Source organism: Lepidothrix coronata, unplaced genomic scaffold (genome assembly GCF_001604755.1).
Source record: "Lepidothrix coronata isolate B3197 unplaced genomic scaffold, Lepidothrix_coronata-1.0 Scaffold34, whole genome shotgun sequence".
Taxonomy (NCBI): Eukaryota; Metazoa; Chordata; class Aves; order Passeriformes; family Pipridae; genus Lepidothrix; species Lepidothrix coronata.
The window spans coordinates 6457688-6474457 of record NW_016690214.1 but is presented as its reverse complement, the minus strand read 5'-3'; the positions used below and the strand labels follow the sequence as shown (position 1 = coordinate 6474457).

The 16770-nt window shown below is 48.4% G+C and overlaps 1 protein-coding gene across 1 annotated transcript in view; it reads right to left on the bottom strand.

Annotated features, from left to right (window-relative positions):
• Positions 1–23: 23 nt before the first annotated feature.
• The window catches only part of MYO15B (myosin XVB), a gene marked incomplete at its 3' end in the record, with an annotated part of 32230 nt that continues 15483 nt past the window's right edge, over positions 24–16770 (bottom strand). Inside the window, 25 exon segments of the mRNA XM_017811827.1 lie at positions 24–165; positions 600–718; positions 960–1078; positions 1587–1662; positions 1913–1972; positions 2504–2604; positions 4024–4267; positions 4821–4911; positions 5038–5227; positions 5508–5651; positions 5991–6087; positions 6556–6780; positions 7350–7444; positions 7621–7731; positions 9087–9174; positions 9339–9436; positions 9643–9722; positions 9815–10021; positions 10478–10550; positions 11045–11223; positions 11307–11542; positions 13154–13249; positions 13348–13478; positions 15078–15135; positions 16665–16742. Of these exon segments, the coding sequence (XP_017667316.1) occupies positions 24–165; positions 600–718; positions 960–1078; positions 1587–1662; positions 1913–1972; positions 2504–2604; positions 4024–4267; positions 4821–4911; positions 5038–5227; positions 5508–5651; positions 5991–6087; positions 6556–6780; positions 7350–7444; positions 7621–7731; positions 9087–9174; positions 9339–9436; positions 9643–9722; positions 9815–10021; positions 10478–10550; positions 11045–11223; positions 11307–11542; positions 13154–13249; positions 13348–13478; positions 15078–15135; positions 16665–16742 (3138 nt within the window).

The window sequence follows — 16770 nt, the reverse complement described above, 5'->3', positions numbered from 1 at the left end:
CTGCACTACAGCTGCTCCCTCACCTGCCTCAGCTCCTGCATGAAGAGTTCCACCATGGCCTTGATGCACGGAGCCTTCAGAGAGTGCAGGAGGAGCTGCTCTGTCTTCAGAGAGAACTCCAGGGCACTGCTGCCCTTCAGCTCCACTGACAGCACATCTGCAAAGCTGAGAACACAAGTCAGTGTGCTCAGGCTCCTTCTGCCAGGGCCAGGGATGCAGAAAGTGGGGATGGGAGCTCATTCCAGGGACTGAGAATGGAGACATGCCTCAACATGTCCCAATGGTTGCCTTTCACCAGCACTGTGTTCCAACATTAATAGCACCACAGGCTGCTCATGGCTTTCACCATAGCACCCTGAGGAGCTCCTTGTGATGACACACATGGAGCTGACTCACCCCCAGCACTCGCTTGTAAGAAAAGCACAGGGTAGGAAGGAAAAGGAAAAGCCAAACTCATTAGAAGGAGGGTCAGCTGGCCTAGGACAGTCCTAGAGAGCACAGCACAACTTGGAATTTTCAGCTCAGCCATTCAGTTTGCCTCCCAACACCCTGCAAGTGCCAAACTATCACCCTGCAGCAACCAGTGCCCTTCAGCTCACCAGTAGCTGCGAAGGATCTTGAGGTGCTCAGGATTATACCCAGCTGCTTTCTGCACCTTCAGCAGCCGAATGCCCCGGTGAGAAACACCCAGGACCTGCACATCACTTCCCTCTTCACCCTGTAAGGGAAGTGCAGCAGAGAGAATCAAAGGCTGTGTCCCACCTGGACAGGTGGCAGCAGGGGAAGGAGGTGCCACACAAGGAGGCCCTGGGCTGACAGAGGTGTCAAACCCTGCAGGGTATGGAAGGCACAGAAGAAGGAGCGATGTGTGGCCAGGCAGGGAGACAGAAAGAGATCCCAGGTGAACTGGAGCCACAACTAAAGCAAGCCCAGGGTCTGGTGAGAAAATGAAGACTCACATGAACTGGGAAGAGGCGGGAGAAATAGTTGGCCCAGTTATCCCGAGCAGCCAGTACAATCCTCTTCTTTATTCCATCCTCCTTGATGGACTGGACATCATTTCCAACCCGGAACTCCGCTAGCAGGGTTACAAAGCAGATATTTGATCAGCACAGCAAAGATGGCTGAGACTCCCTCTGCCAGGGACTCATTCCCACCAGCCCCCCTCAGTGTTCACAGCACAGAAAACGACATTCAGAGGTGTGAGGACACCACATTACTTGCACACACCAGTCTACTGCTGGTTTCCCTCCCCTTCTTCATGAAGCTGCAGTCAAAGATGAGTCGGATTTTGAGACAACTCAAAATCTCATCCTTGGGTTTCACTTTCCTCTCCCCACAAAAAAACATTTCAGAACTAAGTTTTTCTGGCTCAGAGAAATGTCAGGGCCATTTTCTGGCCATTTGGAATAAACAAACATTCCTACGCTTCACAGCACACAAAAATGTGCTTTTCTGCTGCAGTGACAAATATTACTCCTCTGTCTGAGAAGTCCTGTCTGAAAGGGCTTGGAGGCCAGTTTCTCATTTCAAACCAAAGGCTGGGATGGGCACAGGGAGGAAGGGATGTTGGGGCTGTTAATTACTCAGCAGGTCTTTCATCTTGCGCTTCTCCTCCTTGGAGATCCGAAAGCAGGAGTTGGAGAAAGTGTCACAGATGATCTGCAGAGGAAGGGAACAGAGAGGCTTCCATTGCAAAGGCAACATCTGACTGTGCTGGAGCATCTGAGGCTGTTAAACAGACTGAGACTTGGAGAGGAGTGAACAGGGGCTTGACTGGATGGACCTGGAGAAGAGACTAACACTGCTTGGAACGGAGAGGTGAAGGCAACTTATGCAACATAATTAGGGAATGTTTTGTTCCCAGAGGGACAGCAGGCCTTGAGCCAAACCTGTTCACACAGGTGCATACCTGTTCACACAGCAAGTTCAGGCAATAAGGGTGGCTGAAATTTTCTTTGGGGTAAAACACCTGCAAGAGGAGGATAAAAACAAGAGTGGTGTTACAGATGCTGCAGAAATTGCTCCCCAGGGATGTTCTGCAATCCATATGCCCTGCTGCCAGAGGCGAGGACAGGCAAGGGAAGAGACACTGTGAATGTGAAAAGAAGGACCCGGAGCAGAGGACTAAAACCTGAGTGGGGAGACCAAGGGATGAACCCTGGTCAGTTCAGTGCATTTTTCAATACGCATTTGTACTATTTTAACTGGAAAACAACAGGTAACAACAAAGTTTAGTTTTGGATTTCTCAGCGCTTTAGAGAGGAGGAAAGGACAGGTAGGGAAACTGAGACACAAGTGTCAGTAAGGCAGGGCAGGACCCAGATCCCCCATGACATGATCCCCTGCCCCCACCTCCTGTGTCTGACCTCCTCACAGAACTGTCTCTGTGCTTTTATCTTACACTGGGTACCTACCAAAAACATATTCTAACCAAAGGTGTGACAAGTTCCCTCCCCCCACAGCCAGCCCTCTGTTGAACTGCAGAGCTGTTGAACTGCACCTCTTTGCGCAGGAAGATTTTCCAGGCAGGGTCTGCATAGGAGAAGCTGACGCTGGTGGTGAGCTTGTACAGCTGGGTCTTGATACCATCATCATCTGCTACTGTTACAGCAGAGTCTGTGTGAGGAGAAAGAGCAGTGAAAATGGGCCTTGAGGGCTGCAGGGTAACCTTCCCACCTGCCAAAGACCTGCTGGGAGAAAGGGGACAGTGCCTGGTGCCTGACTGAATATTACTGTCAGGGACCCTCCTGAAGGTCAGTGACCAGCTGGTGTGAGCACAGACCAGTCATTTTTAGCATTTCTGATAACATTTACACTTCCTGTATTAGCCACAAAGTTCACTGTTCATAACATAAGCACTCCAGGGATAGGGAGCACTCAGCTTCCCAGAAAAAACCGTACCCCTGTGCTTGAGGTTGAAGGCACAGGTTTCACTTTATGTTACTATAAAAAAGCTGCTGAAGGTTTCAAAGGGACATAAAAGTTCTGCCCTGAGCTTGCAGGCTGCGAGGTTCTGGTACAGGGCACCCAGTGTTAGCACTGGGTTGTCTCTCTGCAGATCTATCAAAGACAGGCTCAGTCTGAAGGCAACAGTTCAAAGTTGTTGCTTTGTGAGGTAGGAATGTCTTCATTTAAGCACTTCAAACTTTCAAAACTTCAGAGCTCTTAGAGAAGAAATGTAGTAAATTCCCTAGTTCAACTGTTTCTATGTCCCTATGCAAAAACATGTAGGGATTTTTCAGGATAATCCACTTACTTCGATTTACTTTCACAGGACTTGCTGAAGAAACGTTCTTTTAAAGAGAGGGGGAGCAAAAAGGGAAATACTTTAATACCAGAGAAACTGCTGCAGGATGGAGTACTTCAGTGATGTGTTTGGCTGACTGTTCCTTGCATGTTATAAAAAGCAATGTTGACGAGAGTTTTAAACAGCTTGAAATACATTGGTACAGGTATCCAAAGTATAAAATGAATTGTGGCTCCAGGCTCCCACTGAAATTCAGAGGCAAAACTAAGACTGAATAACACTTCAAAACTCCTGCTGGGAAGCATTAGCTGTGCTTTTTTTTAAGAGGGCAACATCCAAATACTCTTCATGTGGCCAAGTCCAAGGCCTCTCAGGTTCATTCTCCCTCTGAGAAACATTCCTCATTCCTCAGCCTCTCTAAGGTCCCTCCAGAGGCTTTGTCAGATGAAACACCTGGCTTCCCATTCCTCCCCGGTCTGAAGTCCACCTGTCAATTGCTACTTTGATAAAGTAGTTATGCTTCAGGTAGGCAATTAAAAGTATTGTGGACTGGACCGTGATAAAGCCCAAAGGATCTTTCTATTTTTAGCTGTGCCAAGCTGATTCCTGGGCCAGACTGGAACTGTGACATCTCTCTGATTCCACACAGATCTGATTGCACAGTCCCCCTGGATTCACACAGCTGACTGATGACAGAACATGTGCCAAGACTCTCCAGGGCCACTGGGCTGATTCCAACCCCATCCCCTCTCTGCCCCACTACCCAATCCCACGTGGGTGAAGTCAAGACTCACCCCTCTCTGTGGATTCCTGCCTGCCTTGGTCCTCAGGCTTTAGAGGTGAAGGCAGTGGTGGGAGAGGAGGGGGAGCAGGAGGGCCCTCAGACGCTGGTGGGGTAGAATCTGGCCTGAAGACGGACAGGAGAGGCAACTGCTTCTCCTTGATAGAGCTGGAAGCTGAGCCTGGCTTGGGCTTGACAGGTGGAGGTACTTTCTTCTCTTGTGGCACAGGAGATGGCTGCAAAACAGCAAAACCATTTGACCCAGTCTGTTTCTGCATTCTTCTGCTCTGTCCTGACACTGCTGTTATAAACCATCCCTAGGGCAGCACACCATCCCTGGAATCAAGATCTATGTGAACAGGGGCATCAGGACCTTTAAATCAACACACAGTCTACAAAGAGATGAAGACCAGCCAAACCCAGAGAACCAAGTATTTGAGATTGAAGCCTCCAGTTCCCTTCCCCAGGAAGGGAGAAAAGGACGTTAACGGGCCAAGGCCTTGGTGTCAAATGTGGAGAACATGAATTGCTTGCTTCCAGATCAGCCTTAAACATAGTCCACAATAGGACTTGCTGCTCCCAAGCCTTCTCTTCAGGATCTCAGATGGTTCTTCAGGAACCCAGTTTAGGATAGGCAGCACCATGGTATGAGCTCCCAGCTATCTGTTAACCCAACAAGAAATCACCTGGCTGTGACTGCGCGACCAGGGAGCTCCCAACCTGTTGGAGCTTGGATACAGAGGCTCTCTCTGCTGAGCTCTGAAGGTGACCAGAAAGCAAAGAACTCACTGGTGGGCAAGATGAGGAGTTCATCATTCCCAGCTTGGCCAGAGCCTCATTTTTGGGGTCGTTCCTCCTTACAAACGGCTTGTTTACTCTCCTGCAAGGAAACAGGGAACAGAGTTACAGAGGCTGCAGAGGGGTTGTGGCCATGATGGAGCACATGGCAGTGCTGAGACACAGTCCCACTCATCCCCTCCCAGCCCACGTGGTGGGTCCCTCTCACCTTACGGGCTCGATGGGCTGGGGCTCAGGGGCTGGTCGGCTCTGGTACATTTTGATGATGTTGCCAATCTCGCGGCTCGGTGCAGGACGTGACTCCGGGCCTGAAGACTTCACTACAGGTGGCTCCTTCTTCACTTTTGGTGTCTGCTTTATTGGCTTTGGCTCAGGAGATGGCACAGGGGAAGCAGGAGCTATTGGGGTGACAGCTTTAACCAACAGACCAGCAAAGGCACAGGAGAAATCCCTTTGACTCTCCCTCTCTTTCACCCCAAGGCTGACTAGCCATGGCCTTCCACTGCCTTGCTTTGGGATCCCACTTCCCAAAGCTCAGAAATTCCTCTCTCTCCTGTCATGCCAAGATACAGACTCCCAGAAAAGCCAGATCCTTTCCTCTGCCTATATCCTGGCCTGATGTTCCTGGAAAGTTCCTGCTTGTCAGCCTGCCTGAGCCTCCACTGCACAGCATCTTACCTGCCTCTGGTTTGGGGACAGGCTTCACTTCTTTCCTCTGCTGTTCCTGTTTTATCTCCTCCTCCTGCTCTGGCTGGGGATTTGCTGGTGGAGTCCAGGTTTTGGTAGGAGGCCTGACTTTCTTCACTCGGATGTGTTGCTCTCCTGCATAGAAAAGGGAACTTGAACTACTTAATACCACACTCAAAATCTAGCACTGATGGCACAGTTCCCACTCTTGCCTCAGTCAGCACAAACCTGTTTCTAGAGGTGAAGGAGAGTGTGGCAGTCAAAAGCCCAAAGATTTCCAGCAAACTGTCCCCACAACACCCCACAATGTAGCCAGCTGAACAAGCACCCAAAACTCCTGTTAAACACAGTGCCAGCAGCTCCTGCTGGGCATGGCTGGTTCCAGACAGGGAGCCAAGTACACCTTGTTATGCCAAGGAGGCTGCAGAGCAAGGTGTTATCATGAGTGAAATTCCCAAAGTGGTAGATGCTCACCCATCTTCTGAAAATATTGTCTTTTCTGCTGGAAGGTTTCCCGAGGAGAGTCATCATCTCCACTGCTGGAGAACTCATCTCCCGTGTAGTCATAACCCTGCAGGCAGTGCACAACATGGTTAGTTGGCACTAACCAGCAGGAAGGAACCTCCACAGTGCCCTTCAGTTCAGAGGTGATCCTCTCTCCAAATTCTGACCTAGAACTCCCCATCTGGGAGCGTCCCAAGAAATTAGTTTTTTACACAAGCAATCATCAACCAAACCTGGAGAAGAGGGATTATGTTAGAGGACCAAAGCAGCTTGTTGGAAGATAAAGACCTCAGAGTAATTAATTTTCCTATGGAAAAACTCTGCCCAGCTGGAAATTAATTGTACAACACTGCAGCCCAACCTCCACAGAGCAAATGCCACCAAGGTTTGACCCCGTGCCTTAAAGATTCAGCAAGCAGAGTTTGAAAGGCCTCAGAATCATTGGTAAGCACAGCTCTCTGCTCTCCTCTCTGCCAAACCATGGCCACGGTGGAAGGGAAGCAAAGCAAACACCAAACAAGAAATTCGAACCAACTTCACCACCACTGTTTGTTTCTCATGCCTTAGCTGGTGGTTCTGAAGACTCTGGTGGTGTTGCAGCATCCTGGCTTGTGGGAGGCTTCTTGGGTTTTGGGGCAGTGGCTGGGGCTTGGGCTTGTGGTGGACTTGAAACTCTCGGCCTTGAATTCTCAAGAGACTTTTGCAGCTGCTGCTGCTGTTGCTGGGAAATACTCATGGCCTGAAGGGTCATCTGCTGGGCCTGGAGGAAGGAATTGCAATGTCCATGAGCTCCAGGCTGCACAAAACCACCAGCCATCAGTCAGACTGCCCCATTCTTTCACTTGGTAACCACAGAACATTTACACAGTCCATTGCAAACTTCCCATATAGTGGACAGGGAGTCTGCTCCCACCTAGCCAGGGATGCACAGCTCCTGACACCACCCCAAGATTCAGCTACCAGATAACCTGGGACCATCAGGCACTTAAGAACTTTGTACAGAAAGCAGAACACTGCAGATCTGCATCTGTAGTAAATCCCATGGGAATTACCACTGAATCTTCTCAGGGCCTGCTCTTGTCCCTGTGACTCACTCACCGATGGTGCCTCAGTGGCCCCATCCAAACAAAGGGGCAAAAAGGGAGTTCCCAGTTTTGCAGCCTTAGGTAATCCCAGCTTTACAAAGCTCGCCCCCAGCACACAGGGACAGAGTGTCACAGGGCAGGCCTGAGGCAGGAGGGGAGCAGGGCTCCCCCTCCATGGCACATACACCAGTGTGTTGTTCTGCCCCAGTTCCTGGGCCCCTCTCAGCCATTCCCTCCCACTCACCATGAGCATGGCTTGCTGTTGGATAAAGGCTTGCTGCTGTGCTGCCAACTGGTTGGGATCCACAGCTGGAACCATGGGCTGGGGCATAACCATGGCTGTGGAAGACACACACACACACATCTGCCAGAGCCCAAAGGGGATTTTTCTCCACAGTGTTTGAGCATCAGCCAGGAGGAGAGTGTTCACTGAGCCTCCCACCAGACGCTGAAATGCACAGGCCCCACTGACACCCCCTTTCCATCTCTTCCCTCTGTAGCTACACTGCTATTACCTGGCATAGGTGTGATCCCACCAGCCCCCTGCATCATGGGCATGGCTGCTGGCATCCCCATCATGGAAGGCATGGGCTGGTAAACTGGTGCTTGAGCCATTCCAGGGAAGCCTAGAGACAAAAGACCATGTGCACAGAGCTTTTGGGGAATCAGGCCCTGAGCAATCCCACAAAACACAGTCACCTCTGGGGCTCTCCACATGCACCAACCACAGCAGGACACACCAAAACTTAGGTGGGGAAAGAAAACCTAAGAACAATGTGTGGCCTGACAGACTTTAAACAGCAGTATCCAGACCCTGCTTCTGCAGCTTGGCTTAGGACACCACCATCCTTCATGATGAAATATATGAATAACTCCTGCCTGTGTACAATTACAGAGGAGGGTTTTTATTGAGGGATGAGCAAAGATCTCTGGGACTGGGGCTGTCACATCCATATTGGTCTCTTTGCAGCAGGTAGCAAGGGCAGGTGAACAACAAGCCCTGACCTGAATGACTTTGTGTGAAGGAGCTGTGGGGAGAAAGGAATTCCTCTTCTCTCAGCAGGCAAGTCCCATATGGGGCCACAAAACAAATCCCACTGAGGGAGAAGGCAGCAGAACAAGGGGTAGCCAGGAGGGAGTCAGCACACAGCACAGGTCTGCTGAATCATGTCCTCACCAGTGAGAACGGCCCTGGGATGCCATGGGAAGATCATCACATCCCTCACTCATCTAAGTAGCCGCACAAATGGCAAACTGACCTTAGGCCAGTGATCTGTAATATCCTTGTCATGCCCCAGAGCCTCTTCAATAGCCAAAACCAGTCCCAGTTTCAGTAATGACTGAACTGGCTGTTCTCCACCTGTCTGAAACTGCTGGGTGTGTTCCTACCCATGCAGATTTCTCAGTGCCATTAGTATACCGGTGTTTGACTCCACCCTGCTGAAAATGCCTGAGTCTTAGCTCCACAGAAATGAGGAAAAGTAAAGAAACCAAACACACAAATCAGAACCTCTGCAGGGTTCAGACTTACTAACCCAAGGAATAGCTACAGACGATGGGAAATTCTGTAAGGAAGCAATAAGAAACATTAAACCCCTCCCCTTAAAAAGGCACCAACTGTTTTGTGAAAGCACAAGGTGAATAGAAGGTGAATACACGACTCACAAGCGTTTGCCTGGGGAAGAGGTGGCCTGGGTCAGAAACAAGCTACCTACTGCCTTGACCCCCAGACCAATTTGAGAGAGAAATTAAAAGCAGAACAAAGGTGGTTCCCTTGTCTAACACCTTCCCCAAAGCATCTGGCTCCCAGCACCTGCAAGTGAGGAGTACAACTTCTGATGACCTGTACTACAGACCAGTGCTCTTTATGAACCAGCTGGGTTCATGCAGTAATTAGCATTTAAGGGGCTCTCTGACTTGTCCTCACTGAGGCTCCTGTAGCCCCACAGGTGTTCCCAGCTGTCCCCATCCCCTTACAGACCTGTAGAAGGAAAGACTCCTCTCCTTGTGGGTCCAATCTTCCCACCTCCTTTCATGCGTCCAGTGAGACTGTCCCTGTTCTCCAAATCCTGCATCAAGGAATAACAGAGTTATCTGATCTCAGAGAGGGAGAGACATCCAGAGGCAAGTCTGAGCTGAGCAGAGGAAGTGAATAGGCAGAGAAATGCTTGAGGGAGTCACAGGGACAGGAGAGCTGCAGAGGGAAAGTGGGAATGGACATCAGGGGACTTACTGATAGTCTGGAGCCCTGATGCAGCACAGGGGTGAAGAGATCATCCACATAGTGATCCAGGCCTACGGGGGTCCTCAGGTCATCTCTAATGCTTGGATCTAGGAGCAGAGAGCAGTCTGGTGAACAAGGCAGGTAAGGAACATTCCCCTGCCTCCAGTCCCTGTTAGACAGTCACGTTTTGGAGAGTAGCCCTTCCCTGCTCTACATCAACAAGAATCACCTGACTCCCCCCCTGCTTTGATTCCCTTGCTGGGGCCCACCTGGCCCTTCCCAGAGTCATCCACAGCCCTGGGCTGAAGGTTACCTGGATGGAAATCCATGAATTCTGGAGGCAGGCTAGGGGGTGGGAAGGAAGGGGCCTGGATGCCTGGAGCAGGGGGGATCCTGTTGAAGAGGAAAATGACATGAGGACCAGAAAGATGAACCACTGGGTGACAGGGCCACAAGTGGTGGGGCAGGAGGAAGAGGTGACTTACGAATCCAGGTCAGAGAACTGGTAGGTGCTCCTGTCCCTTTCTGGAGTGATGGGGAACTCAGCTGGGGACTGGGAAGCGCTGCTGAAGTTGCTGGTCTCCTCCATCTCTCCAATGAGGTCCAGTACAAAGTCACAGCCCAGCAGGTCCTGCCATGTGTTGCCAGTTAACATGGAGACAGACCACCCTCGAGTCTTCTTATCACAGCCCCTGGTAAGAGGGAAAGGAAGGAGAGGAAAGATGTCCAGGTAGGCACAGGAAAGGGAGAAGAAGGAAAAGATTGCATTCAGTTTCTTCTTGCTTTGTCTATCCTGGCTTGAGTCCTTTAGATTTATGGTGTGAATCAACTACTAAGTACCCAGGGTCAGGAAAAAAACCCCACAACTAGAATAATTCAAGATTTGTTCTCTTTTGGTTGTTGGTGTTTGTTGTTTTTTTCGTTTTTTAGAGAAGCTGCTCTAAGAGATCACAACAGTGATTCCTCTGTTCCTAAAGAAGCCCACAGTGTATGCACACAGATGGAGGGTGAAGGAGAGAGCACGAAGGAGTGGGTAAGGAGTGACTATTCCACATAAATGCCAGCCTGCAGTCCCAACCAGTCTGAACCTTAGAACTAGTGACAGCCTCTTTCACACCCACAGACCTTCTCCCATCCTCTGGCAGTACCTTGCATTTAGGATCCAGGCTGCAAACTGCTCCCCAGTCATCCAGGACTCCACCTCAGCTGAGAACACCTCCTCTGGCACAGAGAAGAGAGTCAGTCCCCACAGCCTCCCTGACAGGACCCAAAGCAACCCCTGCACTCCACGGGGGCAGAGCCCAGCTGGAAAGTCTCACACACTCCTGAGCAAGGGCTGCATAAGGCAATACTTGAGAAGGGAGAAAGGCAGAAAGTCCCTGCAATAAATTGCTGCTGCTGGGCTGTGCTGTAATGGGGAACAGGAAAACCAAACCCATAGAGATGCACAACCAGAACAGCCCACTGTGAGATGGGCCCAAACCCAGGAGAATCTCATCCTTCAGCCTCAGTAGAAGGTCCCAGCAGGCCCAGGCTTCACAAGCTTTGGGTCTAGATTCAGATGCTTGTATCCCCCATGGTTGCACCAGCCAGTAGCAATCAGCGTTCTGATCCCTCTTTACTAAGTTGAGGGAACTATTTTCCAAATGCTGATTTCTGCACTGGAAACGTCCTTAGGGACTGGAAGACAGCAGGAGGGCAGAAGCATGAGTTACCATTAAAGGTATGAACATCCAGCACTATCTTCCCTCTCCTCTGGTTTGCTGTCCACTCCAGCCGAGTGGGAGGGTAGGCCCGAGAGGATGCAGAGCCTGTCTCTGTGTGATGTGCTGCTGTCAGGATCTTGCGCTGGCAGACAGCATTGTAGCCCTCCATGCCATGGTCTGACACAAATCTAGGGAAAGGCAACTGCATTTAGCACTCTGCCCATCCCTTTAACCGTAGTGCAGGCATGGATTGTTGCTTTCTCCCCCTTACTTCAGCAAGGGCTTCTCCAGTGCTGGTGAAGGCACAAAGCAGCTCAGCACAGTTGCCATCAGGACCCAGGCTCGCTGGCTGTGCTCCACGTCTGGGTTCTTCCATGCCTGGGCAACCACCTGGCTGAGGATTTCGTCGCGCAGAGCCACGTTACTCAAACCTCTGCCAGCAATGTAGTTGCCCAGGAGCACCTCCTGCCAGCCATGGAGGCTCTTGTCACCAATGAACCGCAAGATCTAGAGGCATCCAGGGGGGAAAAAGAGAGAGCTCAGGCTGTAATCTCACCCTCTGTCCCAAACTGTGTTGTAAGGTGACAGCCTGGGTTGTGGACGTCACGGTGCCGGTGAGCCTAAGGGTGGGCAAAACTCAGATCAGGGTCTGTTCTCATGTTTTTGTGCACCACCCAAGTGCTGGGGAATTTGGGAGGCAACGTTTGTAGAGACTGAACCCTGACTTTTAGTCAGGGTGACTTCAAGTCTCTTCTTATTTATGACTCAGAATTTGGTCTTGGGCAAAATACTTCCCCTTCTTTGGGCAGGGCTTAGATACACACCTGGATTACCACAGGACATTTGTTACTGAGCCCACTGATTGCTGAAAAGACTTTGGTATAGTTAATATTATACCAACTAGTATGAGAGGTGGTGTCTCAACAAAATCATTGAAGCAATGATTCAGCTTCTTGGCTATGCATATCAATATCTTTGATGCATATCAATATCTTCAGTGCTTTTGTATTTTCTATTTCTCACCCTTAGGTGCAGAATAATTTCTTTCATCCTCTACACTTCAATATATCATTAATTAAAATATTTCTAAAATATTTTGGAAAGAACATTTAAGAGTGACAACACTTCTTGAAACAGTTAATGGTACTAAGGGTGTCAGAGATTCAATGAGAAAAACAGGGGATGGTGGTTGTTTAGTTCTCATGGAAATCTTTGTAGTAAATCCCTAATTTATTAGCAATGGAGAAAAATTGCCTTTGATCTCCAGGAAAAATAATAGTATTCTGCTTAAACACAATCCTATTCACAAGATTTTATTGAAGCTTATGCTCTTCTATAATTGGGATCATGAGGACAAAACAAGAGACTGGGTTTAGGTATTAACTTTCTTAATGGGCTTATTTTAATTCTATGTAATCCTCAAAAGGATTACCAGATTTACTTAGAAATTATCTGGAGTTTCATTCTATTTTCAAATATTTCAACTGTTAAGAAAAATGTAAAGAAAGATCTGTTTCACGTCAACAGAGTTGCAATAACACCATCCCCTTCATACAAACACTACAGTTGGGGTGTGGTTCCAGTTTTCCTGATGACAAAGTCCTGCCCTTTTCCAGCTTTTATATGACACTTCACTGTCCCTGTTGAGTGACACAACCGTGAGCCTGAGATGCAATTGATATATTTACTATAAACCACATCATGGAAAAGATGTGGGTTAAATCAAATTTTTTATGACTGACAGATGAGTAAGCAGTTGAGGAGACAGACCTCCCTTACACTGTCATTGCTACTGAATCTGGAATAGCAGGAAACTAAGGCTTAGCAGTCTGATTCCTGTATGTCCTGCTGAATTCTGAGGCTACATCACCAGGCAATTCACTCTGATCCCAGTGGTCTGTGGTTGGTCTGTGCCTCACCAAGAACACAGCAACCCTAAGGGGCTGCATGTGATCTCTGCCAGGCTGCTGCAGGGCCTAGGAGGAGGAATTTATTCTGTTTTTCTAGCCTTGTATCATAAGAACAGTATCCACCATCAGCAACTTGTTGTATAAGGGCACCACAATATTGTCAGTGCCCGCCTGTTCTTCAGCAAAGGTCAAGAATGACGTCTCTTACCAGTTTGTTGATCTCAAGTGCACTCTCATGGTGTTCAGTGCCCAGCTGGGTTAAGGGGTGATGCAGAGGCTGACCAAGGGCAGGGAAATCTGGCTTCTACAAAGAAACAACAGGATGGTTTGCTCCTGGTGCTGCTAGAACTAGTGTGTCTGCCCAGTGGGGAAGCAATGATGAGACAGAAAAGGAGTTCCCACCTGGAAGTGTGACTTAACGAAGGAGGAGAAGGGATAGCTGTTGATGGTGGGTGGGAGGGAAAGGTCATCTTTGACCTTGATTTCTGGAGGCAATGCCTCAGTTATCTGGTTGGTCTGTGCTTGGTGTCGACCTGCAAGAGAAGGAGGTCTGATGTTGTGGCAGGTGGGAGACAGAACACACACAGCTCACTCAGCCACACGTGGCATCTCACCCTGCCTCTGTGCCAGCCCCTGGCTCCAGGGACACCCAGCCCACTCCTGCTGCCTCAGACCCCCAAGCAGGCACAGCCTCACACCTTTGAGACCACAGGGCCTCACTACAGGAGAGAGATTTTACAGCTCTGATCTTTCAGATCTCTTTCTCCGGGGAACACCGAGAGGCCAGGGAGCACATGGAGATTCAATTCTGTTCTGCAGCATTTATAAGGCAGGAAACACTGAGCTCACGATGAGGTCCTGCTGTTAACTGTTCAGTCAACAAGTAAATGAGAGGTCTTCAAGATGAGGGAGTTATCATGGGTAAGAGAGGAGCAAACATCTTCCTAAGTGAAGGGATTTCTCAGTGCAGCACAACTCCTGTGCATTCCTCTGTTGTGTCCCTGGATGCTCTCCTCATCCTCCCTGTTTACATCCCAGCAGCTTTCATTTCCAGCAGTTTCAGTGTTCCCTGAGCTCCTCTGGGTTACATTGCTCACTGGACCAGCTGATAGTCCCTAGAGGGCTGTGCCATGAAGTGTGAGTTATTTGGGAATCCAGCACGGTCTGCTCCAGCTCACAACTCTTCTGCCTGATTGTATCCCTTCCTGTACCTCACAGAGGGCCAGAGGCACCACTGGCATTTTGTTTGACACTACACCGACACAAAGAGGCAAATCCTGCCTCAACCTATTTGCAATTTCAATATTCACATTGCACAAAGAGCTACAGAGGAAACAACTGCAAATAAGTTAATGCTCAACCTCAGGTGAACAATTTGGGAAATTTTTTCTGCAAGAAGTATTTTGGTGATTTGAAAACAGAACAAAAAAACTTTCTGAACCAAACAAAACGGAGATCATTGAATTGATACTTTATATCATCCTTAAGTTAAAAATTATCATGTACTCAAGTTGTTACATTGTCACATCTTTAGGTTGATGTATTGTTCTATCCCAACTCATCACATTGTTGCATCACTAAGTTGTTATGCTGTTTCCCCTTCCTTCTATTTTAAAAGAAGTAACTACTTTTGAGGAAATAATTTTAATTAAGCCCCAAAATATTTATTTGAAATTGCCAAAATCGTGGTTTTGTCTTCACCTTCCCTAAATATTTTTGAGTAGATAAAAGACAGGTTTAAGTTCTCCCACCCCAGATATTCAGCTCTGCCAGAGACTCGAGTTCATTGAGCAATTTGCTGTCACGTAACGTTGACCAGAGTTCTGCACCATCATGTCATCAGTTCTATCAGCCCAGCTCATAAGAGCTGAAAAATGAACAAATATACTGATTTTTAATCTGGTGTTCTGCCCCCTGGCCCAAGTTACTTTCCCACTCTGTCATGTTGGGAAACAATATTCACGGTGCCGTTTGCCTTTATCATATTTACACTGCAACGATCATAAATCAAATCCAACCTGGGTGACAGGCAGCAGGTAGAACAAACACACACTGACACTGCTATAAACGAGGAAACACACAGTGAAGTGAAACAGTTCAGGGAAGGGAGGGAAGGAGGGGGGATTTCTCACCTTCAACGAACTGCAGGAGGGCTGCAAGCTCTGCAGGGATCTCCAGCAGCCCCACATCCTGCAAGAGAGAGGCAAGTCAGTCACTGGGCTGCCAGCAAAGGAACCACAGAGAAACCCTAAACTGTGCTGCTGGGACTGGGTGAAGCTGCCTGGGCTGAGCATCTGAGCCAAACCAGCAATTTCTGCAACATTCACAACTAGGGAAGTATCACAGTAACACAGGTGTGTCGTGGGCTGCCAAAGGAGGGAAAGAGCAACTCCTAAACAAAACAAACAAACAAACAAACAGATCAACTGCCACTAGGGGAATGACAGTAAAGTTGACTTTCTCTGACTCATCTCTCATTACTAACAAATCTGGCATCTTGCACAGAGGAGGCTGCAGCTGAAGGGTAAGGGCTGTTTCTTCCTGTGCCTTTTTCTGGAATTTTTAGTTCTATTTTTCAAAATACAAAAGTGGTACAGCATAAATAAATAGAGACCTGATTCTGATTTTTTTTTATGCACGACACTATTTTGGAGTTTCCAAAGGAAACTCAGACCTGTACCTGGGTAATTCAGATGAGAATCTGGCAAGTAAGCCTTGGGTTTTCACTGGTTTGCACCTTGCATGATGGTTGCATTGGTAGGAATAAATGAGCCAATGCAGCTCAGTGTATCAGCATCACTGTCTGCACATCATGTCAGTTCAGGGCATTTCAGGCAGAACTACTCAGATTAAGGCACAATGAAACCAAGCCAAAGACACAAAGCATGAGCTTTGGAGGGGTTTTGTGGGTTTTTTTGAAGATCTGCATAATAAAGTCTCTTGTCACCATCACACTATTCTGACATCTCTCTCCACATAATCTCTCAGTGATGCTTAAAGACACATTCACAGCTTTTTTGATCAGTTTGATTTTGCTCATAAGAAGATAATTGACTTTAAGTCTTGTTTTTCAGTGGTGTATTCAGGAAGTGGACTGTGAAATTCCACAGTCCTGGATCCACACCTGAGGAAGCAGGTGATATTACAAGAGCACCCAGTGCTAAGTATTCCTGTTGTAACTGACAAATCTGTCCAAAATTGTGGATGATGTCAGTTCAGATTCTCTCATTACACATCTCACAGCAAATGTGTGCCTGGTCTAAACATACAAATAATGACATTAGTTCGCAGTGTAAATACAGGCTAATCTTCTTATGAAGCCTTTAATACATCCCTTCCTCTACAACATCTTCTGTAAATACATTTATGCAGTCTCATTCCCGCCTTTCATAACAGAATATGATCATCAAAAATAATCTTCCTCCCAGCTCCAAAGAAGAGGTCCAGTGCTCCGAACAAAGACAATGCTCTGCCTCAGGACCACTTTATGATGCCTGGCAATGCCCAGGGTCTGGGAAACACTGAACTAGTGAGATATTTGTGTGTTAGAAGGCTCTTTATACCAGTCTAACCTGCATTCTTGCTGCAAGGTTTCCAGCACACATGTGTACACCCTCCAGACCTGCAGCAGACCTAGGCTGAGGAGGCACAAGGAAGGCAGAACATCTGGATAACCTGGCTTGTTATCTCAGAGTCTCCCAGACCCTTTGACAACTTACCATTCCTTGGCTGGGACTGTTCTCTGTGTCACCACTGGCCAGGGATCTCTGTCTTCGTTTCCTTTCCTCTAACTCCTGCTGTTAGGAGAGGAAAAGGGGATGGGGG